The sequence below is a fragment of the Ictidomys tridecemlineatus genome, chromosome 1 (assembly GCF_052094955.1).
Source record: "Ictidomys tridecemlineatus isolate mIctTri1 chromosome 1, mIctTri1.hap1, whole genome shotgun sequence".
NCBI classification, from domain to species: Eukaryota; Metazoa; Chordata; class Mammalia; order Rodentia; family Sciuridae; genus Ictidomys; species Ictidomys tridecemlineatus.
This window is the reverse complement of record NC_135477.1, coordinates 24,977,339-25,005,290: the sequence shown is the minus strand read 5'-3', so window position 1 is coordinate 25,005,290 and position 27,952 is coordinate 24,977,339. Positions and strand designations below refer to the sequence as shown.

Below are 27,952 nucleotides of genomic sequence, written 5' to 3'. Positions count from 1 at the left end.
GGAAGTGATGATGGAGAAAAGGGTGGCAAAGTGGGCGGGGCCAGGGCTCACTACAGGATTCGGAGCCTCGCGGGGCGGGGCGGGCGCCTAGGGGCGGGGCCCTTAGAGATGATGGATGCAGGGAAGGGTGCGGCCCAGAGGCGGGACCAGGGCGTATCTCGGCCAAGATTGGATAACGGCCGAGCGCGGGGAGGGGGCCGAGCACAGTCAGGCCCGCAGTTCAGCAATTCGCGTTATATACCGCGGCGGCGGCGGCGGCGGCACGAGCCGGCTGGACTGGAGCTCCCACCCGGTTCCGAGCCCCTCCTGCCTCTCCCAGGAATTTTCTTTCTGTCCTGGCTGCGTTCGGTCCCGCTCTGAGGTTCATTTTGTCCTCAGCCCCGCAGTCTCTTTATCAGCCCTCCAAGCCCTGGACCTGGACGCCTGCAGAGCCAAATGGTCACAGCTATGAATGTTTCGCACGAAGTGGGGCAACTGTTCCAGCCCTATAACTTCGAGACGTTCCAGGATTTAAGGCCCTTTTTAGAAGAATACTGGTGAGACCTGGGAATGGGGAAGGGCCAGATGTGTGTGTGTGCGGTTTGCAGACCCTACTGTTTGGTCCCGGCGAGGGTCCCCGCGAGGGGTAGGCTGAAGGCCAGCAATGATTTTCTTAAAGAGCAAAGTTATAGGATCCCTCATACTAGCTCCAACCCATCGTTGTCCAAGATGCAGGTAGTGTGGCACCTCGAAGAGATAAGAGCTAGAAGAAAGGATGCAGAAATGAGTATGGGGAGCAGGGTGTGGGAGGAGACAGAAGCCAAAGAAAGAGTGTAGAGAGAACGGGTAGTTGAAGAATGAGGTTGATTAGAACCCCTCCAACCTGCTCTACTTAATTATCACGCTCCCTAAAAGCCCCATCATCTTTTCTGTGGAGACTGAAGCAAAACCAAGGAGTTCTTCCAAGCTTTCCCCGGGCTCTCTGGCTTAGCCCTAAAGCTACCCCAGAGGTGTCTTTGGGATGACTTTGTGCTCAAGCCAATTTGCCACAAACCAACCAATGCAGAAGCTATTGCCACATTCTTACACAACAGCCCTGGGTCATGGGCCAATGGTCATCAGTCTCCAGCCTAATAAAGAATGCAATAATCACCTTGGATATAGCCTCTACCCTGTGTTATAATTAACATGGTTAAGAGAGGACCTCCCTCCCACCACCTTTACAAATAAGAAAACCAAAATATCACATGGCTAGTAAGTGGCAGAGTTGGAACTCTAATCTAGACATTAACCTGGAGAGATGAGTGGGCATTTCTCTGACCAACAGCCACCTTTTAGCCCATCTCTGCCTTCTGCCTGCCAGGACAACCTCATTCTTCATAGTTCTGATATACCTGCTGCTCATTGTTGTGGGGCAGAACTACATGAAGGATCGGAAAGGCTTCAACCTGCAGGGACCTCTCATCCTCTGGTCCTTCTGCCTTGCAATCTTCAGGTAAGGTAGTCCCTCCTCCTACCTAGTATTTAGACCTCCATTCCATCCCTTAAAACTTTCCAGAAACTCAGTTTTATTGACTCCCAACTTACCTTCTTCTATATTGCCCTCTTTTCCTTCTTTTCTAGACCCCAACCTGGCAATTTCTGCTCCATCCCTTTTGCACTCATGGAATCTGTACTTCCAAATCTCTCTAGCCTCAGCAGGGCATAGTGACACATGCCTGTAATCCCAAAGATTTAGGAGGCAGAGGCAGAAGAATCACATGTTCAAAGCCAGCCTTGGCAACTTATTGAGGCCCTAAGCAACTTAGCGAAATCTTCTCTCAAGATGAAAAATAAAGGGCTGGGGATGTGGCTCAAGCGGTAGCGCGCTCGCCTGGCATGCGTGGGCCCGGGTTCGATCCTCAGCACCACATACCAACAAAGATGTTGTGTCCGCCGAGAACTAGGAAATAAGTATTAAAAATTCTTTCTCTCTCTTTCTCCCTCTCCTCTCTCACTCTCTCTTTTAAAAAAAAGATGAAAAATAAAAAGGTCTAGGATGTACCTCAGTAGCTAAGCACCCCTCAGTTCAATTACCTGTACCAAAAAAATGTATGTATGTATGTATGTATGTATGTATGTATGTATGTATGTATATATTTCTCCAGCCTCTAATACTGTCAGCAACTAACACCCTCTTCCAATACTGTCCCAGTCCTTCCTTCCCTTGTTTTCTTCCCCTAAATCCTTTGATTTTCCCCAAACTGCTACTCACTTCTTAGGCTTCCACCCCATCCCAAGAACACTAACTCTACTTTCAATCTCAGCTCCCTTCACATTCCCTGGTATTTTCCAACCCTCATTTCCTGTGGAATACTGGATGAATCTATCAAATTGGCTCCAGGATCTCAGAATATGTGATCTATTCCCCCTGCAAGGGTAAGGAGGTGATGGAGCACAAGACTTAGTGACCTTGTCAAGCTAGGGGGAAAGGGTGGATTGATGCCTTACACTCTCTTTCTCTGTTCCATTTCAGTATCCTGGGGGCAGTGAGAACATGGGGCTATATGGGGACTGTGCTACTTAGGGGGGGCCTGAAGCAAACTGTGTGCTTCACCAACTACATTGAAAATGCCACAATCAGATTCTGGTCCTGTGTCTTTCTTCTCAGCAAGATCATTGAACTCGGTGAGTGCCAAGACTTTGTCTCTCTGGTGCCCAGTGAATTGCACCCTTCCTCAGAGCCCTCCCCTCACTCATCATATAGAGAATACCTTCCCCACCCATAGGTCCTAACAACACATATCACCTAAGCCCTTCTTCAGGTTCTCTGCCATGAAAACTCCTCCCCACCCTGAGAATTCCTCCTGGGCCCCTACACCCAATGTAGAGGGTGGTCCCAGCACTGGAAGGTTTGCCAGCTATGACTTCTTATCTCCCAGGAGACACAGCCTTCATCATCCTGCGCAAGCGACCACTCATCTTTGTGCACTGGTACCACCACAGCACAGTGCTACTATACACAAGCTTTGGATACAAGAACAAAGTACCTTCAGGTGGTTGGTTCATGACCATGAACTTTGGTGTACATGCCATTATGTACACTTATTACACTCTGAAGGCTGCCAAAGTGAAGTGCCCCAGGATGCTTTCAATGCTCATCACCAGCCTGCAGATCCTGCAGATGTTTATAGGAGCCATCATTGGCATCCTGACTTTCATCTGGAGGCAGGAACAAGGGTGCTACATCACAGTGGAAGAATTCGCCTGGTCCTTTGTCTTGTATGCCACCTATTTCATCATCTTTGCCCACTTCTTCCGACAAACCTACTTCAGGCCCAAGGTCAAAGCCATGGCCAAAAGTCAGTGAAGGATTGGAGAGAAAGAGCCTCAGATTTCCTCTTCCAAAAGGGCACTAAGGGGCTGGGCTTAGGTTTGGGAGAATGATTAGGGAGATTTCCCTGCATTATTTCCCCATGGGAAATGTGCGCCAAGGTGGCAGGAAGTTATCACAGACAAGAGGTGTCACCCTTGGGGTAAGGGTGTGGTCTGGTACTTTAATGAATGAGTGAAGGCCAAGGAGGCCCTGGGAAGGCACTAGGACTGGATGGGCTCCGAGAGCTGAGTTATTTATATTTCTATCCAGAAATCTTTCTCCTTTTTGTTCTATTTTTAAATTAAGCATGCAAACCAGATGGAAGATGGAGCTTAGGGATTTGAAGGAAGAAGTGGGCTCTTGTGATGGGAGAAGGCTGCTGGTAATACGGTGATCTGCAGGTGGGTGGCTTGAGGGGTATGAGGAAGGATGAGGCACACACACAGACAATAACAATCCTAGGCCTGTAGGCACTTAATAAATGTCTGTTACAGACCATAATTTTATTGCTGTTAGAGGTTCAAGCCCCTCTTAGGAACAGTGAAAAACGGGTGCAGAAAGGCGGAGTAACGTTATCTCAAAGTCTTAAGCTTCCTAAGTTGCAGAATTGACCCTTGCAAACTTTGGAAAGACCTACCAGCTGTTCTCCCTGAGACCACGAGGTGGCGCCGCAGCACCAGCTTTGACCGATGCCAGCGAAATAGCTGGTTCAACTCCACACACGCGTGCACACCTTTGCTCCAGGAGTCCTGGTTTCCCCATTCTTTAGGGGAGTGAATGGGACTGAAGCCCCAGAAGCCTGGACCTTCACCTCCTTCCTCTGCATCCAGATTTCTTTTAGACAATGGGGGAGGTTGAAGGGATGAGGGCTCAACCGCAACTCTGAATCATCAGGCCTTTGACAGTCCGCGCACATTTATTTCATTTATCTTTGAAAACGGAGTAGAGGGAGTCTGGAGAAGGTGGGATGGGCCAAGGGTGAGTTGGCCCAGGGGGGGCTGGTCCCTATTCCAGGACTTAGTTCCAGGGTCGTGATCTGCCTGTAGGGCCCAGTTCACCCCTTAGAGCCGTGAAGGGGATGGAGTGCTCCTGAGCTATCCGCCTCCCAGCTGCTCGTGAACCCCTCTCAGACACTGGGGCGGGGGCAAACCAGTCTAGACGACCCCAGTCCGGGGAAGCTGTGAATTATTGACCCCACCCAAAGGGATGATCCACCCGCCCGTCGCTCATACTGGCCGTTCCACGGCGTACTGGCACGGACTGAGGTTGGCAGCTGGGGGTGGCCCGGGCACAGCGGGGTAGCTGAAAGAAGCGTGTTGTTTGGCTTTGAGCCGCAGGCTGGCCAGGCTCGAGTTACATGGGTCCCGATATACGTAGGGAGAAGAGGCGGCTGCAGCCGCGGCTGCTGCGGCCGAGGCGTAAGGACAGGACACTGCCCCAGAGGACACGGCGCCCGGAGCCAGCCCGGGAGGGGCCCCGCCCAGGCCCTGTAGGGCCCCGGGGCCTGGTACAGTGCCCGGAGCAGCTGCGGCTGAGGGCACCATGGAGGCGGCGATGGAGCTGGGTGGAGAGAAAACGGGCTGCGATGCCAGAGGCCCCACGTTGACAGAGTTGAAGGCGAACGGGAAGGTCTTGGCGGCGAGCGGCGGGGCGAGCGCCTTGGGTGGCCAGTTGCCATACGAGTAGCCGGGGTACACTTCCTCATAGGGCGGCACCAACCCCCCCAGCGGCGCTGCGAAGCCGCCCTTGCACAGCTCTGCCTGCTGGCTGCGCTCGCGCTTCCGCCACTTGGCGCGTCGGTTCTTGAACCACACCTGCGGGCGTGGGAGAAAAGCTATTAGGATTCAGGGTGGGATGGGGCTGGGGGCCAGCCAAGTGGTTGATAAGTGGAGCACCCAGGCGGGGATTGAGGTCCCAACCCGAGCCTTTCGGAGGATAAACGAAACGAGGTGGCTGGGGACAGGTTGAAAGCGCAGGGGGCCAGGCACCCGAGAACAGAAACTGTGGGTGGTAGAAGACAGCAGCCTCAGGGTCTGGGGGGACAGTAAGATGGATCAAAGATGGGTAAGGAAAGAAACACAGAGATCGGGTCGGGGAAGAAGCAACACGCGCTGGCCAGTGGTAGAGAACGGTAAAAGCAGAGACTGAAGGTTGGAGGGCAGGAATGGGGGTGTCCCGATTCCGAACACGGGGTGTCGGGTATTGGCCTCGAGGTGGAGCAGGCAGGGCTTCAGAACCACAGCTGCGGAGGGGATTGGAGGAGGGAGGCCCAGGCTAGTGAGGGTTGAGGGTCAGGTAGGCAGTACCCGCACGCGGGCCTCGGTGAGGTTGGTCCACACTGCGATCTCTTCGCGCGTGCTCATATCAGGGTAGCGGTTCCTCTGGAAGGTCGCTTCCAGCTCCTGCAGCTGCTGGCTGGTGAAATGCGTGCGCTGCCGTCGCTGCTTCTTCTTTAGTGAGCCGTCCTCGGGAGAGCCACTGGGCAGCGAGACAGAGGCCTTCTCCGAGTCTGGGGATGGCGGGGGAGAGTAAGGTCACAGGGCGTCCAGGCCTGAGCGAATTGTAGGGTTTTGGAACCTCCTCAACCGCCCGCTTGCTCCCACCCAGGCGGCCACGCAGGGTCACACCCGATTAGAAGCTGAGTTGTTAAGTCCTACATCCCCAGGAGGGGGCGTGCTCACCGCTGTGCTCTTGGCCTTTGCAGCCGTGTTCTGGGAGCGAAGGATGGGGAGTGCCGGCGTCTGACAGCGATAGGGCAGGGCTCCGGGCCTCTGCCTCGCTGAGCAGCCCGAACTCCATGGAGCCAGGGCTCTGGAGGGAAGAGAAAGCACACATCAAGTTAATGGGAATAAAATCATGGGATAAGCCGGTTCCTTGTAGGGTTCCCCACAAATTTCCTGGCCCTTTCTTGGTCACTGACAAAGAGCTACCCCTGACTAGCGTGCCTAGGATAGAAAAGGGAGACAGGGCCCAAGGAGAAAAGGGTATATACTGAGAGGTTTTATGCACACATATACACTATACTTTGTTAACTGATGAGCACATAGAAGTGTGCCTGGTGCACATTTGTTGTTCAATGTTTATATTCAAAATGTATGCTGTGACACACCACATCCCCTATACTGCATCCCTCCAAAAGTCACTTTCTTCTCACCTGAATGTTCCTTATCTCCATATGGTCAAACATATCCCTCAGCCAATCACACTTGAGGAACAACCTGAACCTCTGTTATTCATCTTCCTTAGGACAGATGTTATTTTGAACCAGGTATGATATTTCATCCTTAAGAATAATCACTGCTATCATTTATTTTAACTGTTTCTCCTCTCACAAGAATACATCAAGATTAAGTAGCTAATATAGTTGAGTATCCCTTATCCTGAATGCTTGGGACTAGAGGTGTTTCAGATTTCAGAGTTTTGTTTTTTGACTTTGGAATATATATATATATATATATATATATATATATATATATATATATATATATATTTTGAGAGAGAGAGAGAGAGAGAATTTTTTAATATTTATTTTTTAGTTTTCAGCGGACACAACATTTTTGTTTGTATGTGGTGCTGAGGATCGAACCTAGGCCGCACGCATGCCAGCAAGCGCACTACTGCTTGAGCCACATCCCCAGCCCTGACTTTGGAATATTTGCTTAGATATATCAGTTGAGCATACCCTTATCCAAAAAATCAGAAATCTAAAATGTACCATAATTTCAGAGCACTTTAGATTTAAAAATTTTTAGATTAGGGATGCTCACCCCTGTCATCCTTTTTCCAGATGAGGAAGCTGAAACCTCAAGTAACTTAAAGGTCAAAGAGCTTGTAAGCAGTAGAATTAGGATCTGAACCAGGTCTGTGGGATTCCTGAACTAATACTTTTTCTTCATTTGCTTTTTAAAATTGTGTTCTTTGGGGGCCCTTGGGGATTCAGCTAGAACTCCATCCTGGCCATGCTTGAGTCAGCTTCAACTAGGGAAGCTCTGCTTTTGTCTATTTCATTTATAATTTCTGAAGAGATTTAATTTGGATAAAAGGTTCCAAGATCAAAAATGAGTTTGAAAACAACAGGACTCTTGGGCCCTGTCTACTCTTTTGCATGCTCAAACACATCTCACACACCACTAGTCATACTTCTATCTCATGCTTAGCTTTTACCAAGCCCACTCCAAGGAGTACACATGGTTTCCTTAAGACCCCCCTTCTTGTTGGCATTTCCTATCCCAAATCTAACCTGATAGTGCCCAGGAACCTGCCTCTCCAAGTTTCCCTTGCAGGGTCCCTTTCTTGCTGGCTCTTCTGGGACCCTTATAAAGGGAAAGGGGCACTAATAGGGCTCAAGAATCTGGATGCTTCTTAGAGGAGAACAGAAGAAATCTAAGGATAGAAGGAAGAATGGAGTAGAGATATGGGTGGGAGGGGTCTTTCTCCCCAACACCATTAACAGAGGCTTCACGGGGTGACATTAAGAGGGTGGATTAGCCCAGATTGAGAATTGTCACTTGGTTCTGAATTTATTAGCAGCCTTTCTCAAGGAGGTACAGATGGGCAGCAGCCTGTATTTGCACATGCTAATGCCCCTTCAACCAGCTCCAAGAATGCAACTGTGCCCCACCCAAGCCAGGGACAGAGGTCAAGGAAAGAGGTTGAGAAACAGTTCCTGTTCTTTCCACAGTCAGATGGGTCTAGACCTTGGACCTGTCACTGAAGTTGGAGAGGCAGAGCTAGAGGGAACCCAGAAAAGAAGGACAGATTCAGGACAAGAGTGGAGGTGTGTTCAGCTCACTTCACTTTCCAATTTTGAGGTCAGGAGCCAGAGACTTGGAGCTGAAAAACTTGGGCCCAGCAATTCTCCATCGGAAGGGAGATGTCCTTGGGAAGGATCTATGGGGACGCTGATCAGTAGCTTTTCCCAAATAGCTGGGAAGATGAGAGAAAAAGGTTTAGAACTAAGAGCTGTAAAAGGGGTGCTCTGAAGTCTGCTCTTTCTTTAGACGAAAGATGATCTTGAAATGCAAACCATGTCCCTCATTTTTCCAGGAGTTATGGAATAACAAGGCTGGGGAAAGAGGAAAAGTGGGTTTTACCTGTAGATAAAACTAAGTTCCATCACTGCCATTCATTCTTTCATTTTACTTTAGCTCCAGACTTCTAGTTTTCCAAACTCCCCTTCCCCCCAGCATTCCATACCTTGGTCTTGATTTCATCCTCTGTTTCAGCAGAGGGAGGTAGGGTGAGGAGGGATAAGGGCCAGAGTAAAAGATGAAGCTAAGAAAGCAGAGTTCAGGCTGTGTTTTCTCAGAGACAGACAGACACATGTGCAGAGACACACAGGCCCCCACTCAGACATAATAAGCACTTGGACTTGGAGAGAGGGGCACACAGACACACTCTCCCACACATGTGCTCCCACATTCAGGCAGACAGATACACAAAGTGATACAGTCTCCTCTCTCTGTGACAGGGACAGCTGCCTGGGCTGTTTTGGACCTAGTCATTACCCTTCCCCCTCTTCTCCCTGGCCCCTCTGAACCTCAGCTCTCAGTCCTAGGAGCTAAGGACTCTGTGTGGGGGAGGAGGAGGTCAAGGGGGCCAGGGAATGTTCTATCTTCAGTGGTTGCTGGGAAAAGCCTGCTTGGCTCAGTGGGGAGAAGGCATGAGAATGTAGGCGCTAGGGGGTGGTGATAGGGGACAAAAAGTATCCACACCTCTCTTAAGAAGATAATTTGGTATAGGCCAAAGGAATTCGGTTTGGAGTTAAATGTCCTAAGTTCACATCCTTTCCCCAACACACTACCTGTGTGTCCTTTACTTTTCTGGGCATACTTCTTCATCTCTAATAGGGAGATCAAAATCCCTTCCCTACCTGTCTTCAGTATTGTTATAAGGTTCAGATAACATGTAAAAAATGGATAGAAATAAAATTCTGAGAATTGTTTTTCTCATTTTTTGAGCAAATGTTTATTTAGCACCTTCCAGGAGCTGAACGTTAAGTTAGGAACTGAGGGTATAGTGAGGACTAAGAGCTCACCTTTGCCCCTGCCTTTACTTAAATGTTCACCTCCCCAGACTCTGTATCTTCCAGTGAAGAATTTCTCTGGTGAATAAAAAGGAGTATACTGCATTTCAGAGAGGTATGCAACACTGTCCTGAACATAGAAGGCCCAGACAATAATATAAGAACAGGAACAGTAACCCAAGTTGAAAGACACTTTGAAGAGCAGGGACTTGGGAAGAATGAAATCTTCAGGCTCTTGAATGGGTTATTAGGAGAGAGAGGGGGCAAGGCTGAGAAGGCCCTGACTGTGAAACTGCAGAGAGAAGAAAAGAACACTAAAGTCAGATGCACAGTGGAGAGATGTAAGCGTGGGGGCATAGTCTCCTGCTACCTCATGTCCAGGTATGCTGGTCAGGTAAAGGCTGGGGGTAACCAAGCTATGGTCTGAGCTGGAGACAGGCTGGTGGGAAATAAAGTTCCCCAAATTGCTAGTGATCAAGAAGCTGGGGAGTTGGGTCTGAGGCCAGAAATATCACCTCACTCAGTGGATGGGAAGGGACCAGCAGTCGGTGTAGAAGCTGCAGGATTGGTTGATGCTGGTAGGAAACATCAGGAGGGGCCACAGAGTCAAGAGATAACAGTGGTGGCAAGTCCTGCTCTGGGGGGAAGCTGCTTGTGCAGCCACATCCAGCCTTTCTGATACATACTCCTGCAGAGCCCAAGTTCCATCAGTATGATTGTGGCAAGCCCAGACCCAGGGAGAATAGAGGTCCTGCAGGTGTGCTATGATTCTGAAGTACAGACTGAATTACAGGAGGTCTTTTGTGGGATAGCAAGAAAAAAATATCCAGGATACACTAAGGTGGAAAACAAATCACAGGCCAGAGAAGCTTTGGTGAGAAAGCCAGAGTTTCCAATAAAACAACACAATCTCATGGCAAAAAGGCATAGGGCCCCACCAAAGTCTGAAGCCAGAGAGGGTCAACCAAGGCATCAGTGAAGGAGCCAGTGATAAACTGCAATAATAACACCTGAGGCAGGAGGCAGAATGCAGAACTTAAGTGGGGAAAAACCCCTTCTCTTGCAGGGATGGAATAGAGAGGAGAATACAAGACTAGTGATGCTGTGGTTCAGCTCAGCAAGCAGCAAATTGGGGAACTTAATATGAAACCATATTAAGTTGAGACTGAAGTGAGACACTTAAGTGGATGTAGGCTTCCATTCCTTAGAAAGGCTGAACACTCAGACTCCACTCAAATGGGAGCGATTTGAGACACCTTGGCTCACAGCCCTAGAATGAAGCCTCACAACTCCGGGTGGAGGCAGCAATGATTTGATGCACTCATGTTATCAAGGGGTGAAAGGAGAATCAGATAAATGATCCTACACCCTTCTCAGGATCCTTCCCTTGCTTCTTTCCTTCCGCAAGTGTTAGATGCTTAAAGGGATCCCCAAGAGTGGTAAGGCACAAACTAAATAGCCTACAATCTAGGGAGGCAAACTGTGCATGGAAAAATAGAGTGTACAGTTCTTACTCTAACACTGTGGGATATCAGAGAGATGAAAGCCCTTGTTAGGTGGTATCAAATGTCAGGGTCTCAGAGAATGTAGGGATCAGAGAATGTAAGGCACACTGGCACATATCTGTAATCCCAGTTGCTCAGGAGGCTGAGGCAGGAGGATCACAAGTCAACCTCAGCAACTTAGTGAGCGCCTAAGAAACTTAGTGAGACTCTATCTCAAAATAAAAAATAAAAAGGTCTGGGGATATGGCTCAGTGGTTAAGTGCCCCTGGGTTTAATCCCTGGCATCAAAATAAAACAAAATAAAATAAATATAAAAAAAAGATCAAGTGAGAGTTGAGGCAGAGAAGGATCAGGACCTTCTAAAGAATATAGCAATGTCAGGAATAAGCTGACAGATTCAGAGGGAAACAGGGAACTTTGCTTGGTCAGATTCTCTCACTGAGAGATCAGCAAAGAAAAATTGTTCAGGTTGAGGGGTCCTCTGAAGAGGGACAAGGAGTTCATATTTGGTTCTAGGGATTCAATCTAGGAGTGTTTTATCACTGAACTACATCTCCAGCCCTTTATTTCTTTTTGAGATCAGACATTGCTAGGTTGCTGAGGCTAGCCTTGAATTTGTGATCCTCCTGCCTTAGCCTCTGAGAGGCTAGGATTACAGGCAGGTGCCACCATGCCTGACTGCTATTTCATATGATATAGTCTAGACTATCCTATTTCCAACTTCTCCATCAAAAAGTTCCTAAGAACAGTAAAAAAAAAAAAAAAAAAAAAAACCAAAAACACACACACACACAAAAAAAACCCCAAAAAAACAAAAAAACTAGAGGCATGACCTGAAATGGCTATTACTGGTAAGAAATTTGTTTGCAATCTAACTTGATTTAAAAATTTTGAAGCAAATTTTGAGTTCTAGGGGTGGGGTTGTGGCTTAGTGGTAGATCACTCACCTAGCATGTGTGAGGCCCTGAGTTTGATCCTCAGCACCATGTAAAGATAAATAAATAAAGGCATTGTGTCCATTTACAACTAAAAAATATTTTTTAAAAATTTTTTGAGTTCTAGTCCATATTTAAGCCATGTTTACTTTAATATAAAAGTAAAGGACATATATCCTCAGTCTTTAAGCAACATAACCACACCAGGAAGATGGGCCCTGGACTCTGTTCAGCCTGCTGGATCATGCCCCGCTCATTCCTGTACTACTGCCCCCTGCACCAGTAGCATTGCTCTAAGTTTGGGAGTCTCTTAAGGCTTGTAGGCAGGAAGTGACATAAAAATCAGCATTTTTGTGACCCTTGTTTGGTAATGATGAGCAGAATGGATGGGGCAGGGGAGAGATAGGAAAGCAGAAACTACAAACTGCAAGGTGTAAAGAAGGCCCTGGGGAAGGAAAATGGGAAAGGAGATATGGAGAGAGTTTTGCAAACCATTTGGAGCTCTCTTTCACTCTATTATCTTCTTTTATTTTTTCTCCCCATCACTCTTTTTATGGGCCCCTGTTGGTGACCATGGACACTCTAGTCCCCTCCCACCAAGCTCAGAACCTAATGGTTCCTTTAGATTAGCTGGCATACTCCCTCTCCCACATTCTAACAGGATTCTTTAGAGTGAATAGAGAAGAAAAGATTCCACCAGGTCCCATCCCTCTTTCACCATAACTCAGCTCCAGTTTGTCACCCTTGCCTTCCTGGACCTGGGTCCTAAGCCCATATTCATAATCTTGAGCAGGAGCTGGACACAAATAATGAGATTAGATATTTGACCTGATAGAGAGGTTAACATTTCGGGAGCTTCCCAGATTGTTAGACAGGGGCAGGGTAATGACTGGTATTTAATGCTTGGGGGAGGTTACACATTCATCTTTAAGAATCTTCCTGTGGCTGAATTAGGGATATGATTAAGGCTGCTCTAACAATCAAGAGCCCACCCCTCCAAAGATTCTGTGATTTACAAACCTATAGATTGGGCAGAATAATAGCAATAAGGCTTCTTCTGGTGCTTCTCCATTTGCGAAGGACTTTCCTACACATGATTTCATTTAACTCTCAAAACACCCCACATGGTAGGAATGCCTGTCCCCACTTCATCTCAAAAAGGGCAGGAAATCATCCATGGGTTACATAGAAAAAAGAGATTCAACCCCAGTTCTGCTCTTTGCATACATCACCTCCCCTCCCTCCATCCTGCAATCATTTGTGATTCTAACATGCACTGACTCTTCCAAGCCTTTGAAGCATTCCATTATTACTTCCTGCCTCTACCACCTCTTTGGAAATGAACTCTGGAAGTTGGCTTTCCACTGTGTGCTAAAAAACGTTTTCTAGAGACTGGGATATAGTTCAGTTGGGAAAGTGCTTACCTAGCATGCACAAGACCCCAGGTTCAAGCCTGAGCATCACCATAAGAGAATGTTTTCTATTCATTCTAAACTTGCATCACTCCAGTTCTAAGAAGACCCTCTCATCTCAAGTTTCAGAATTTGGGGAGTAAACAATTCCTCTGCCTATCTAGCTCTTTCATTATGTTGTAGACTTCCATCCTGTCTCAACTTCCAGAGGCCTCAACTTTAACATTTCCTTTCTCTAGCAACCTTTGTCTCCCCATTCTGCCAAGTATCTTGAACCTTCTCTATGCCTATAACATTCTCCCTAAGGGCCAAAGACCTGACATGCACTTAGCTACATGGTTGTACGCAAGAGTGGAAGAAGATTCTATCTTTTGTTTCCAATCATCTTTGTTACAATGCCTTCTCTTTTTGGATTTTTTTTTTTGTCAAAATCAGAATTTTGGACTGAGGTCTTCATGAAATCATTCATAGTGTCTTCCCTATTCCTTTCCCGACTCAGAATCCTTCATTTCAGCTAGCTATAATTTCAGTGATTTTTCAAAAGCAATAATAGGAGCAGAAGTTCCTAAAAACTATATATCAGGATGTGATGGTAGTGATTAGTTTGACTCCATATTTATTAAAAGAGGGCAAGGGACAAAAAAGGGTTGGAGGCAAAGTGCTAGCTGGTTTCTAAGCAAATTTAAAAACTGAGGAGTGCTAAACAAAAAGCCTTGCACTTGTCCTCATGAAAACTCAGTCCGCAGCTGGCTTGTCTTGCTTACTTAATAGATTTGAAGAGTTCTCTGTACTCTGTCCTTTCTAGTTTAACTGGGCTCTAGTTAGCATTGGGGTCACTGTATAGGACCAGAAGAGTCAGGGCCCATCCCCTTCCACAGGGAAAACAAATAGGGCAATTGAGGCATCTTTTCCAACCCGAGATATAGGCTCCATATTAGACCTACATCTGGATCCTATGTTTCTTTCTCACCTTCTCTCAGCCATCAAGGTGGGTATTAGGACTGGTGGGGCTAAAGAAGAAAAAGGATAACTGGACCATAGGGTTTATTCTGTTAAGGGATTGCATTTCTCCCTTGTGGCATGGCTTCTGCATCCTTGCAGAGAAGGACTCTTGAGTTAGCTAATACCCAGGCAAGGAGTCTGGGGTTGTATGGTTAGTTGTATTGGAATTAGGGGTTGACTCTGAGTTTGTTAGGAAATTGAGCTAACATAGCTTGTGCTGTGCTCCTCCTGTGCTCCTATGGCCCTTGTAGCTCATTCTTCATTTTTGTGGTCTGGATTCACTAGCAGTTCCATTATCAGCCTTTTTTTTTTTCCCCCTCTAATTTGAATTCTGGAAGTCCAGGGTGATGCTCTGATCTATTCTGAGATGGAGGAAGGATGCCTCCCAGTTTCACTCTGTCCCAAGGCTAGGCTGCATGCATCCTTTACACTCTCTGCTCTAGGCCCCACTGCCCAGAGAATCAGAAACAAGTTTGCAAAGTGTAAGCTGGGATTTCAGGTGACCCACCGCAGCCGACTCCATCGCACATGTAGCAGCTGGGCAGGCGCTGCTGAGTAGATGGACATGCCACCCAGCCAGGGACATTCTGTCCACCACTGTCCGACAGAGTGCCTGCTCCGGAGAGACCCACTTCGCCACCCTGGACATTCTGTCCGCCTTGAGCTCCACGCGTCAAGGACATTCCGTCCGATTCTGAGGTGGCGCGGGGTCTGGGCCCATCTAGACCCCGACACCCCAAGCCCGACCCTCCACTCCTGCTGCTTGATTACTAGGACTTCCAGCCTTAGTCCTGCGGCTCTCAAAACCGCCACCTGACCCAGTCGCTGCCGGTCTCTCACAACACGGCTCCTATTCCAACTGCAGAGCAGCTGGGAAGAGAAGTGTGTGCGACCAGGCGCACCCCTGTTTCCAGTCCCAAAAGTCTGCCTGAGCCTGGGCTGAGGGGCGTCGGGCGCCGCCAATTGCTTGCATGTTGGGCGGCCGCCGGAGGCTTCCCAACTGGCCAAGGCCACTGCAACCCCTTTCACTCCCAGGCTGTCTTCCCTGTGCCCCTGGATTCCAGGGCGCTTTCTGGTAATGGTTTCCAGACTCCCTACTCCTTGCTTTGCGGAGCCCCTGTCCTGGCTTCAAGTCTCCAGCTTCACTCCGGATCCCCTGAGTCTCCCACTGCTGTCCCCCTGGTCCTTACTCTTGAGTTTTCCTTTTTCCCAAATCCTAGAACCTGGTCTACAATATGCCCTCCCAGTCTCGACCTGCCCCCCAGGTACTGGAGTTACACCACCCAGGTCCCATTTTAGGGGTCCCGGGATCCGCCAAGATTCCTTAAGCTCCTATTCCCCCATACGGTTAAGAACTCACAGTGTGTCCCGCAGCAGGCGCACTCCAGATAGCGGCGGTGGCGGTGACGGTCTGGAGGGCAGGCAGGGGCCAGGGGCCAGGCACCCAGCCGGGGTGGGGGCCGCCCCCTGCTACGGGGCAGCCGCTTGGCTCTGGCGCTCCCAGACTCGCGGAGGGAGTGAGCGAGCCTCACCGTGGACTGCCACCCCCTGCCGAAGCCCATTCACTTTATGGCAGCACAGGGCGCCCCCAGCCCGCAGCCGCGAGCGGTGCGCCTCCCGACCCGCCCCTTTCCAGCTGCGCCGCCCGGGCTCCACCCTTTCCAGCTGTGAATCTTCAGGCCCCACCTTTGAGGGAGGGGTGCGTCCGGCGGGCCGCCAAGAATCCCGCCTCTCGACCAATCAGAAGAGCGACTCAACAACTAGGCCACGCCTCTCCCACGTGGCCGAGAGCTGTTCCATCTAGCAAGCTTTTGCGGAGCTCTGCGGGCTAAAGTAGTGTGGTCTCCCTATCTTGGGGGAGCTAACCCTCGGCGCGGTAGGCCCCGCTGCTATCTGAAGCAAAGTGGAGTAGTGCCGGGGGAGAGGGCTACTGGGGTGCTAGGAGGAAAGGCTCAAGAGCCCGCCAGGTCTCAGCGCTCAGACTTGCCTGCCGCTCAAGTTTCGCCCATTTTCCCACTTGTTGCTGTCCGTCTCTCCGCTCTTTTGTCTCCGTTACAATCCTCCCACGTCTCGCTTTTCTTTCCTCTTTGCCGCTTCACTCCTGTTGTTAGACCCTTTCCTCCCTCCTCTGCCACTTGGATGGGCTAACTTCTCTTTCTCTGTGACTTTTCTTCACATCTCTCTTTTCAGCTATCCGCCCTGCTCTCCCGGTTTTTAGATTCCCTCTTCTCCAAGGAAGGTGACTTCGTGGAAAAAGCAGGGTTTGGAATGAGACAAACCAAAGTGTTTTCCAGCCCTACCATTAACGGTATCCTCATGGAGTGGCGTTGAACAAGTAACTATCATTGCTTCCCTAAAATCCCTAAAATAAAAATGCTCCTGCTGGCTCTTTGGGCTTGTGTTGGGCACTCTTCAAAGGCACAGGCCTTTCACCTCTCTCTTTGCATTTTAGTTTTGTTGGTGCTGTGCTTTCTCAGCTTTTGGAGGACTGGTGTCACCAAGGTGGTCCTAGATTCAGTCTTGGGCACAAGGTGTGCCAGTGGTACTTGAGGTTAGGAATTTGCAAGGGATGTCCAAAGAACATGTGAAGTTAAGCTGGCTTGCTTATGTGCCTTAAGACTGGGATCAGTCCACACAATATTGCTTCTAAGGCAAACCTGACCACTCTTCAATGGCTCCTGATTATCCTCAGGATAAAAATCAAGCTCTGTAGTCTGACAGTATATAATAGATTAATAGACCTTTAGGTCCTGACCTTGTCTTTTTTTTTTTTTTTTGGTACCTGGGATTGAACCCAGGGGCACTTAACCAACCACTGAACCACATCTCCAGCCCTTTTTAATATTTTATTTAGAGACAGGATATCTCTGAGTTGCTTAGGACCTCGCTAAATTGCTGAGGCTGGCTTGAACTTGTGATCCTCTTGCCTCAATCTCAGGAGCTGCTAGGATTAGACGTGTGAGCCATTGCTCCTGCTGAACTTGTTTTTATTTCCAATCTCTGAGTAGTTTTCCTGCACATCTTGGCCTTTCCTGTAACCAGTCTTTATCTTGCCAACTTTTATTCATTATCCTAAGTTCCCCTCAGGCTTCATTCTCTCTGGGAACCCTTTTTTGAACTTTCAGATTAGCCAGATGTCCAGCTTCTTGCTCCCAGTGTATGCACACCATATTGAAGGGATTAGCTGATGTGTTGTCCTCTATAAGACAGATTTAGGAGATCAAGGTCTTCTGCATACTTCTGTTTCCAGGCATAACATAGAAACTCAATAAACATATCATACTGAAATCTAATAGGAAGATAGTTTACCTGGTTAGTAGTTAAGAGGGGCTAGGGAATTATCATCCCTCTCGTTCTCATCTTTAATGCACAATCATATGTTTTATTGATAATGAATATCTGAAGGTATGTGGAAGCAGAGGTAGGATTGTAGGGAATTTGGGCCATTTAGAGAATTTTCAAATTGGTTCTGAGACAGGCCCAGGAGGCCACGTTCCATTTTTCAAAAGAAGAGAAAAATGGCTCAAAAGAAAGAGATGCTAATGAGCTGTTTCCTCTTTCCCTGACTCCCTTTGGATGAGAAAGGCAAGATCTTGAATTGGTCTCAGAGACAAGAACCCTAATGCAGGGAGCTGTTGAGGGGTTCTTTAGGTCAGATGTCAGGTATGATGGGTTCTTCAAATTAGAAGATCACAATACATGGATAGTATTTGAATGCCTGGTTTTGAGGCCACATTTCTGTAGGGTTAGGTATAGAGCTTCCCTGAACTTGAATTATCCATAAGTGGGAGGAAGTGTAGAGAGAGTTGGCATCTTTTTTTCACTGCCTCCCAGAAGCCTGTCCAAGACTGCAGGGACACCTAGGTTCTATTCAGCAAGCAGACTAGGAATTCCACCATTCAGTCTGCAAGAAGAAAACCCATCCTTTGTTCTCTTCCCATACTCACTCATTTCTAGACAATTCTAAATATCTTAGCAACCTCTGTCATCTTTTGTGGAGGGGCTGTGGCAGCTAGCCATGGCAGCAGAATGAAAAAATGGGTGGGCACCCAGCCCTCAGCCCTTTTAGCATTTCTAAGACTAACAGGAAAGGTAAACCTGTCAGTGGTGATGTGGACTAACCTGTGTGATTAGCTTTTTACCCTGTTTGATGAGGTGTGTCCATTGTTTGATATGAGAGAGCTCAGAGTTACAGCCAAATGTAACTCTGAGCTCTAAGGCATAAGAGGTAGTAAGGAGCAATGAAAAAGTGCTGGACTTGCCCTCACCTGGCATGAGTGCGGCCTGGGTTCGATCCTCAGCACCACATAGAAACAAAGATGTTGTGTCCGCCGAGAACTAAAATATATATATATATATATATATATATATATATATATATATATTAAAAAATTTAAAAAAAAAGTGCTGGACTACTGGGGGTAGTGAGGATACCTGGATTTGTCTCTCTTCCCTGCCATTAATTAGCTATGTGAACATGGGGCCAGTTTTCTACTCTGGGATTTATTTTCCTGCTCTGTAAGAGATATCTAGGGTTTCTGCCATCTCGCATTTTCTTTTTCTGGATGCTAAGAATGGGGCAGAAGACACAGAAACAGAGTTGGGACGGGACAGAGTTGGGACGGGACAGACACACCTATGAGAAGTCACAAGGAGCAGGCAGACGGGGAAGGTTGGGGGAGGGCAGAATGTGGAAGAGGTCGCCGGACTGGTCTTAGGATGAAGGGGCCCCAGACTGCTTCGAAAAGGAGTGATCACTCAAGGAGGATAGTATTGGCTCAGATGACTTTCACAGGATGCAGCCGGGGGAGTCTGGAGTGCCCGCTCAAGCTCTCAAAACGGGCCCCGCCTCCTTTCCAGCAAATCGTAACCTTCCTCCCCATAATGCCAAGCGGCCACTGCTAAACTGCGCGCTGCAACCGAACTCTACCTAACTCCACCTCTCCAACCGCCCAGAGAAATTCCCTATTTTTATTGGCTTTTATAATTGTCACTCAGAGTATCTTCGTATCCGTTGGTTGTCTCCTACCTACCCTTTTCTTTTCCTTATAATCTCGCCGCTTTAGGCACTACCCGCCTCCTGCAGCCAGTTTCTTTTCTTCGATTGGATAGCGGGAACGCCACTTCTCACTGTGCCAGACTATGATTGGCTGCAAACGGCAGGGCTCGCGCAGTTACCAGGCAGCGGGCTAGACTGAGGCTAGTTACCACGTCAGTGAGCTGACAGGGAAGGTAGCCGGCTCCTCAGCCCGTCCCGGCCGACTTATTCCGGTCAAGTGAGCGGTCCCACCTTGACTTTAGCCTTAACTTTCAGAAAACAGGCTCCTTCCCTTCTACCACCCTCCACCGAGTGGGGACAGCCTCTGGGAGCGACGTCTCCCGGGACCAGGTTGGACATGAGCAGCGGCTGCCGGTCCTGGGACTAGGCCCCGCCATTTTGGATCTGCTGACAGGTCAGCAAAGTCTCTTTTTAGAGCCCCAGCGTTGTGAAGGCCGCCCTGACATCGCGATAGGGAATAAGGGGGAAAAGTCCTTAAATTGGATGAGCCGGGATGGGTTAAGGACTCTGGGCGCAGAATTAAACGAGGGAGGGATTGTTGTGGGAGGGAATTGGGAGGCTTGCAGGGGGCAAAGGTCAGGCACTGCTGCAGGAGGGGCGATTTCAGTTCTGAATTGTGATCTTTCTGGGTCCTTCAGTTCTTCTTGTTTTCCCAGGCCTAATGTAGCCGTCAGCTTTTCTTTTCCAGAGCTTCTGCATCCTAAAGAGTCCATTCCTCAGAAGCTGAAAGTAAAAGCTAAAGAGCATTGTTTATACATTTAAGGGTTGAGTTTTCAGAACTTGGATATGAGAGCCTCTCCAGATTTTGCAGAGTTTCAACTTCTTTTTTTTTTTTAAATATTTATTTCTTAGTTTTAGATGGACACAATATCTTTATTTTACATTTATTTGGTGCTGAGGATCAAACCCAGCGCCTCGTGCACGCTAGGCAAGCACTCTACCACTGAGCCACACACAACCCCAGCCCCCAGTTTCAACTTATATGTGACTACTTCATCAGTGCAACTGAATTTCTTCATTAATCCTGAATGATGAACCAGTGCGACCTAGCTAGACTCAGGTAGTCAGAAGAGTTGAGGCAAGCAGCCTGGGAAACTGGGCTATATCTCCTGTAGGGCAGCTCAGTCGCCACTCTGAGTCTGTATATAAACACTGGACTTCTGGGCCTGATTCTTCCTTTATACAATCTTTTATAGGTATTCTCTTCTGGTATATGTTTTGGGTCCCCAGGTCTTCTCTTCATTTGGCCTACAGGAGATAAGATTTAATCAGAAGAAAATGATTAAATTTAACCGAGAGCAGAGAGAAATTTGAATACTGGTAAAATTTGGTACTGTTGGCTTATTTTAGTGGATAAAAAGAGTCATGAGAAATGTTTGGCTACTTTGGTAGAGTCAGGACAGCAGTGAAAGATGGGGCATAACCCCAAAGAGTGTAGTTTATGGCACAGCGATGACTTTTTTTTTAGTTGTGGATGGACACAATACCTGCATTTTATTTTTTATTTATTTTTATGTGGTGCTGAACCCAGTGCCTCACACATTCTAGGGAAGCACTGTACCACAGAGCCACAACCCCAGCCCCTAGGGATAACTTTTGATAAACTGCTATGTTGTAAAAGTCCACCAAAGGTAAAGAATACTTTATAATGAGGAATAGTGTAGATAGTATTTCTTAATGCATAACATAGAAGTTTATATGCCTTTATATCAGGTATATAAGGCAGTCCTTTAGGTCCTCTGAAAGATATAAATGGAAAGATCTGTTTTGGGATGCTCAGTTTATACACTTCTTAAAAGTAGAAGCATATATGTGCAGCACTTTAGGATCAGCCTAATGCCTTTCATCAGGTAGTGGGCACTCAACTATTATCTGTACCTGTGATTAGTTTGATTAAAGGCATCAAACTAATCAGGTTGTGATCAGGCTTTGTGGTCTAGTGCTGTCTCTGGCAGTCAGGAACATTGCACTTTTGCATGATGAGGTAGTAACAAGGAGGAAGGGAAAGAAATTGTCTAGGATGATAAAGTAATTGAACTTAATTTCTCCTACTTAATTCCCTTTGTCCTCCTGAAGTGTGTGTGTGTGTGTGTGTGTGTGTGTGTATGTGTGTGTGTTGGGATAAGAAGGAATAGCATTTATAGTTTACATTTATTGATTTGAAAATAAGTGGGATGGAAATGGTATAAAGAACTATTTATATTTTAACTTGCTGATCAAAGTTGTAGAATTTCCAAAAAAGTAGTCAAAAGTGGCACATGAAAATGACATAGTCAGCCCAGGAAGTGCCTAAATTTGATGAGTCTGCTTTGCTCACCTGGGCCCTACTGAGTTATATATTTTGCATAATAGGCAATCTGGTCTCTGGGTAGTGTGATCAATCTAATAACTCTAGAGGCACCAAAGGTTTTCTTTTGGTTTATTTAAAAAGTCATTTTCAGGACTACGGTGTATCTCAGTGGTAGAACATCCATCCGTCCAGTCTGTACAGGGTTTCAAGTTTAGTTCCCATCACTGAAGAAAAAAAAAAGTGATTTTCTAGATTGAATACTTTAAAAAAATATTTTTTTATTAGTTGTTGATGGACTTTTTTTTTTTTTTTTTGTATGTGGCACAGAGAATTGAACCTGATGCCTCTCACATGCTAGGCAAGTGCTCTACTACTGAGCCATAACCCCAGCCCTGATTGAATACTTTTCTAGGTAGAAATTATTTCTACCCATCCATGAATGAAAAAATTTACCTTTTATTCAACACTTGTATTTGGGCTTCTTTTTCTTTTTTGGTACAGTACTGGGGATTGAACTCAGGCTTACACTTCCTAAGCAAGCCTTTAATTTCTTTTTTTCTTTTTTAGCTACAGATGGACACAATATCTTTATTTTGTTTATGTTGTGGGCTGAGGATCAAACCCAGTGGCTCACACATGCTAGGCAAGCACTCTATCACTGAGCTACAGCTGCAGCTATCCCTTGAGTTTCTTTTTTCCTTTTTAATATTTTTAGTTGTAGGTGGACACAATAGCTTTATTTTATTTATGTTTATGTGTGCTGAGAATCAAACCCAGTGCCTCACATGAGCTAGGCAAGTTCTGTATCACTGTGCTACAACCCCAGCCCACTTTAGTTTCTTTTTAATGGCGGCTATAACTGGACAATATACTACTGTCTTGACAATGGGCACTGTAGGAACTCAGGTTGTAGACACATCAATAACTGGGCATCAGTCCTAGTTTTTGCTTGTAGTTGTCAAGAGTTCCACTATTATATCATTTTCCTGTGTTCCAGAAGTCAGGATAACAGACACTTCTAAATAATAACCTCACTAATAGAGTACTTAGACTGGCTACTATGGGCAGCTTGTGAGGAAGAAGACACAACTCCTTCTTTTGAGGAAACACAGGGTGATCATTGGACAGATCATGCTACCCACTTCTAAGTGATTGATCATTTTCTGTCCCTGTGGTTCAGTGTGACTGCTTAGATTGATTCTGTTGTTGGGGTCCTGGAGGGGTTGAGTTGAAAGAAGAGATTCATTTACCTTCAGCTGGAAGAGCTATATAAATATGATAGGCTGCTTTTATTATTCCTCTTTTATCTTTTTTATATTTAATTTTATATTGTTCCTCTTTTTCTTTTTTTAAAAAATATTTTTAGGAGCTGGGGATGTGGCTCAAGTGGTAGCACACTCGCCTAGCATGTTTGAGGTACTGGGTTCGATTCTCAGCACCACATAAAAACAAAATAAAGATATTTAAAAAAATAAATAAGGTCCATTGACAGCTAAAAAAATATTATAAAATATTTTTATTGTAGATGGACATATCTTTGTTTATTTAATTTTATGTGGTGCTGGGGAAAGAACCCAGTGCCTCACACACACTATGCAAGTGCTCTACTGCTGAGCCATAACCCCAGCCCCTGTTCCTCTTTTTCTATATTTCAGTATAGTAAACTGCACTTGTTTAATTAAATGGAATATAATAATATGTTACTTTGGAGTGGTAGTGGAAGTAATCATGGAAGTGATGATTTTTTTCCCAAGAGTATTGGAAGTGATCATAATAACTAATGGTATAAGTAGTTATGATAGTATGATGACAAATCATATAAACAGGTGATATGAATAACCTAAGGGGGCTGGGGATGTGGCTCAAGTGGTAGCGCACTCGCCTGTCATACGCGAGGCAATGGGTTTGATCCTCAACGCCACATAAAGATAAAGTGGAGATATTGTGTCTACCTAAAACTAAAAACTAAATATTAAAAAAAAAATAACCTAAGTTAGTTAGGTGGGAATGTGTTAGGATGTAATGGAGACTTTGGTATACTGGAGAACTCATGCTCTTATTTAAAGGAGGCAGCTGCTATTTATTCAGCATGTTGTCACTGTTTGAGAATGTGAGCAGTATGACCAATCTTCCTATTTTTCAGAGGAAGCTGGGAATCGAGATTATTGTGTTTTCTAATTGTTAGCAACTAGTTACAAATTTTAAAAACCTTCCCCAGTGTAAACAAAATGTTTGTTTTCTGGATTCTACGCAGTGGCCGCTGGATGATGACCTATGATAGAGAAGATGGACAGGCTTTATAAGACTTAAATCACTGCAGTTCTTTATGTATAATCATAACAAATAACTTTTATTCTTTGTCCTTCTCTACCACCTGTCTCCCTTGAGTAGTTAAAAGATGAGTGAGAATCTGTGTTTCATTTTTCATGTCAAAGTTGGTAAAACAGACAATTTTTGACCTAGCAGCTAACATTGTATATAGTTTTGAGATAGAGAGTGAGTTCTGGAGATAGTCTCAGAGAGAGAGAGAGAGAGAGAGAGAGAGAGAGAGGGAGGGGGAAGAGAGAAGACACACACACACACACACACACACACACACACACACACACACACACACACCCATACCCATGGCAGAACTGAGGTACACTGTTGGCCTGATTAACAGGTTTGGGAGGATTTTCCAGTTGTGCCTTGTCATGGCACCAGCTTTTTTCCTGGTTTGACTTTCTCTTATCTCCACCATTCAAGTAAATTTCCTGAACCCAGTAAATTGTTTATTAGTTAGTAATTCTTGGACACTCTCAGTAATGCACAAAACTATTCAGAATTTTTTGGTCAACTTAAGAAATGTTATAAGTTTTGTATACTTAGTGCTTCTCTGGACCATGCAAGGGATTGAGTGAAAAAAAATTTTTTTTTTTTTTAAACCAGGGATTGAACCCAGAGGCCATATCCCTAGCACCCCCCCCCCCGCTTTTTTTTTTTTTTTTTTTATACTGTGGATTGAACCCAGGGTTGTTAATCATTGAGCCACATTTTCAGCCCATTTTATTTTTTATTTTGAGACAGGATGTTACTAAGTTGTTTAGGGCCTTACCAAGTTGTTTAGGCTGGCTTTGAACTTAGGATTCTCCTGCCTCAGCCTCCCAAGTCACTGGATTATAGACATGTACCATTGTGCCCAGCTCATTTTCCTCTTTTCTCTGGTATCTTTTGAAATAAATGTCCTTATTTTAACATGTTTGAATTCATCATTTTCTTAAGGGTTGTACTTTTTTGTTTCCTATCTAGGTACTTCTCCCCTGTTCTGGGTTTATAAAAATATTAAAAATTCAAAGTGTTTTCAAATTTTGCTTTTCACATTTAAATCTAATTAATTTGAAGAAAAAAATTAGTATTTCATAAAGTGAGGATCCAATTTATTGTTTTGTTTCTATTGCTTTTGCTTAGAGAAGAGTTTCCAGTTGATATTTTGACTCTTTCTCTTTGAATCCCACTGGAGTAACTGGGATACCTCAAAACACTAGGGGAATACTTAGACCAAGCTTTAAGCAGACATTGCTTTCAGAGGACATATTTTGCTCAGAGTATATGGGACAGTGGCTTAGGGATATTATTTGGCTTCTATTTGGTTATTCCTTCTCATGTTATTTTTGACATGATGTAAACTTTAAATTCTACCATACTGATATGAGATCTCTGCAGGCCTTTGTGACTTTGTAATGAGGGATTCTCAGCCTTTGGCTGCTAGGCAACAAGCCAGAGCTTCCCATTTGAAGCCTGAAGGAGGCTTCCATTAGGAGATTCCCTGGGTGAGGAGATATTAGGCAAATCTTCATAGTCCTTGAAAATAATTCTTCATTCCCTAGATATTCCTTTTTTACTAAGAAAAGCAGCTTTATACAGTGCTTTTTAGGCTTAGTTTTTTGCATCTTAGGATGTTGATAGCCTTTGGTACCTAATGAATTTTAATCACATGTTGGGTTGATTACCTTCAGGTGGGTTTCCAATTCAAAATTTATTCCTCCAGGAAACCTTCCAAGTAGCACATAGATCTCAACTAGACCCATTAGCACTTTTGTTAAAATTTGTAGTGTGGTGTTATTTTTTTATATTTATTTTTTAGTTTTGGGTGGATAATAATATCTTTGTTTTATTTTTATGTGGTGCTGAGGGTTGAACCCAGTGCTTCATGCATGCTGGACAAACACTCTACCACTGAGCCACAACCCCAGCCCATGTGGTGTTATTTTGTTGCTTTCAGCTGGGAATGTTTTCTCTTTTCTTAGTTCTTTGAAAGAAAAATTATGTTTTCTTATTTAGGTTCTTAATGGTGTCTCTCTTAGGCCCTTCAAATGTTTTTTTAACAGTGATGGCTGCTCAGTCTATATTTTGAACATAGACCGAATAATAACTATACATTCAAGATACTTTATGATATGCCCCTTACTTTTTCAGCTTTACCTTCCATTTTTCCCCTAGGAGTAATGTTCCAAACTATCTGGAATAAGCATGATCTCCTAAATACATATTGAATTTTCTTACTATCAGCCTTCACTTTTACCATTCCTGCTATATGTGTGTGTGCACGTGCGCGTGTGCATGTATATGTGTGTGTGTGTATGTGTGTATATGTGTATACATATATGTGTGTGTATATATACACATACATTTTGTGGTACTAGGGATTGAACTCGGGGGCACTCGACCACTGAGCCATATCCCCAGTCCTATTTTATATTTAGAGACTGGGTCTCACTGAGTTGCTTAGTGCCTCACTTTTACTGAGGCTAGCTTTGAATTCACGATTCTCCTGCCTCAGCCTCCCAAGCCACTGGGATTATAGGCGTGCACCTCTGTGCCTGGCTCCTTCCTTATAATTTTGACTGTTTGAATCCTGTCTTTTAGTTTCCTTTCTGTGATATTCCACCAGAATTATTTTCTTGATTTCATTGCTATAATACTGTATAACACTCTTGTTGGAGATATATGTGTTTGTGAGCCACTATGCATAGGTCTATTTTTTTAAATTACCTTATAAATTCCCTTTGGAATATCTAGTGGGTGAGTAGGGACAATTCTATATGACTCTGCCTTGTTTGCTTAACATATACTAAGTATTATCTGATTGAAGTAAATGTCACTTAGCTTTGATTACTGCTTTTAATCTTTAGCTTAAGGGATAATACATCTACTTATTACCTTATTTTAAAAATTAGTTAATTAAAATTTAAAAATAGGTAACTTTTTTTTATCACAAACATGTTACCTATTTTTAAATTTTAATTAATTTAAAAGGTACAAAAAGAATATACAGAGAGAAGTCAGTCTTCCTCTCACTCCTATCTTCAGTTAACCAATCTGCAGTCACTGAGTTTCTTTCCCTGGAGACAATCCTGTGTTAGCAGATTCTTATAAATCGTGCCAGAGATCTCTTCCTTATTCATCTTGCCTACATAATTTAAGGAAGGAGAAATTCTATGAAAGACTTCTTTTCTCTTATCCTTTAAATTTGTTTATCTTTTATTTCTTGGTTCTTCTGCTCCTTAGAAGAAAACATTATTGTACATTCCATCTCCTCATGGACCATTCTTGGAAGAGAACATTGTTGAGTTCCTAGAATGTTTGGAAAGCAAATAGTCTTTAGAGTCTTACCTAGTCCTTTCTTAAAATTGTCATTAATATAAATGTTGTCTGTGTTGGATTCCCTTCTGGATTTGGGAAGATGTAGTAGGCCTGGACACAATTTTTTTTTCTTTTATATGGTGGTTTCATACTTTTTACTTTCTAGAGGCTCCATCTTATACAAAACATACAAATTTAGCTGCTTTTCGGGTGCATTTTTTTTCTCTATCTCTTTGGCTATGCCTCAGTTTTCTTTCAGACCCCACTAAACTTATAAATGCCTTAGGGATAGAAATAAATTTTTTATCTCTTTTATCACTATTAATGTTTAGTTACATAGATAATACAGTATTTTCCTTGGAAAATTAGAACATTACCCACAAGGCTAAAATATTCTTTGGGTATACCCTTATTTCACAGCACCTTCTCTAGAGATAACTGTGATTTATGAGTTTGGGTATATCTGCCCAGACTCTTTATCCCATATTTATATATCTATATATGTACCTGTATGAAATATATTAACTGTACTTATCAACATGGATGACACAGAAACATAATGTTTTAAGGGAAAAGGGTTTGTAAAAGAATATATACAATATCAGTTGAATATAAAAGCATACAGAGCTGGGCATAGTGGCTCACTATAATTCCAGCACCTGGAGAGTTTGAGGCTGAGGATCACCAGTTTGAGGCCAACCTCAACAATTTAGCAAGGACCTAAAGAACTTAGCAAGATCTTGTCTCAATAAAAAAGTAAAATGG

General features: G+C 45.1%; 3 protein-coding genes across 12 annotated transcripts in view; 2 read left to right on the top strand and 1 right to left on the bottom strand.

The window, feature by feature from the left end:
- Positions 1 to 156: 156 nt before the first annotated feature.
- Positions 157 to 3,835, top strand: Elovl3 (ELOVL fatty acid elongase 3). 2 transcript variants are annotated; one of them, XM_040273643.2, is made up of 4 exons: positions 157 to 536; positions 1,307 to 1,474; positions 2,495 to 2,646; positions 2,901 to 3,835. In XM_040273643.2, exons 1-4 carry the CDS (start codon positions 436 to 438, stop codon positions 3,326 to 3,328), a joined length of 849 nt encoding a protein of 282 aa, XP_040129577.1. In that variant the 5' UTR covers positions 157 to 435; the 3' UTR covers positions 3,329 to 3,835. The 2 variants fall into 2 exon arrangements, with proteins under 2 accessions (XP_040129577.1, XP_005333690.1); XM_005333633.5 differs by having other exon boundaries at positions 162 to 536; positions 1,343 to 1,474.
- Positions 3,836 to 4,231: 396 nt separating this feature from the next.
- Pitx3 (paired like homeodomain 3) lies at positions 4,232 to 6,285 on the bottom strand. Its single transcript, XM_005333632.5, has 3 exons — positions 6,016 to 6,285; positions 5,641 to 5,843; positions 4,232 to 5,148 (listed from the first exon to the last, which is right to left on the bottom strand). The coding sequence occupies exons 1-3, from the start codon at positions 6,167 to 6,169 to the stop codon at positions 4,561 to 4,563; spliced, it is 945 nt and encodes a 314-aa protein (XP_005333689.2). The 5' UTR covers positions 6,170 to 6,285; the 3' UTR covers positions 4,232 to 4,560.
- Positions 6,286 to 19,396: 13,111 nt separating this feature from the next.
- Positions 19,397 to 27,952, top strand: part of Gbf1 (golgi brefeldin A resistant guanine nucleotide exchange factor 1) — a 125,228-nt gene continuing 116,672 nt past the window's right edge. For 6 of the 9 annotated variants that reach the window (XM_040273642.2, XM_005333630.3, XM_078019605.1 and 3 more), the window contains exon 1: positions 19,398 to 19,666. The gene's annotated coding sequence lies outside the window, so the exon portion shown is untranslated. Of the gene's footprint in view, positions 19,667 to 27,952 lie in introns of all 9 variants that reach the window. The other 3 variants (XM_078019954.1, XM_078019925.1, XM_005333631.3) reach the window with 2 other exon arrangements.

What these genes read in the sequence shown, in the direction of transcription:
- Elovl3 (XM_040273643.2), top strand. Translation starts at nt 436, where the DNA reads ATGGTCACAGCTATGAATGTTTCGCACGAAGTGGGGCAACTGTTCCAG. An exon ending in CCCTTTTTAGAAGAATACTG is followed by an intron (nt 537 to 1,306) that starts GTGAGACCTGGG and finishes TCTGACCAACAG; the next exon opens with CCACCTTTTAGCCCATCTCT. An exon ending in TTCTGCCTTGCAATCTTCAG is followed by an intron (nt 1,475 to 2,494) that starts GTAAGGTAGTCC and finishes GTTCCATTTCAG; the next exon opens with TATCCTGGGGGCAGTGAGAA.
- Pitx3 (XM_005333632.5), bottom strand. Translation starts at nt 6,169, where the DNA reads ATGTGTGCTTTCTCTTCCCTCCAGAGCCCTGGCTCCATGGAGTTCGGG. An exon ending in CAAAGGCCAAGAGCACAGCG is followed by an intron (nt 5,844 to 6,015) that starts GTGAGCACGCCC and finishes CGCCATCCCCAG; the next exon opens with ACTCGGAGAAGGCCTCTGTC. An exon ending in TCACCGAGGCCCGCGTGCGG is followed by an intron (nt 5,149 to 5,640) that starts GTACTGCCTACC and finishes CCACGCCCGCAG; the next exon opens with GTGTGGTTCAAGAACCGACG.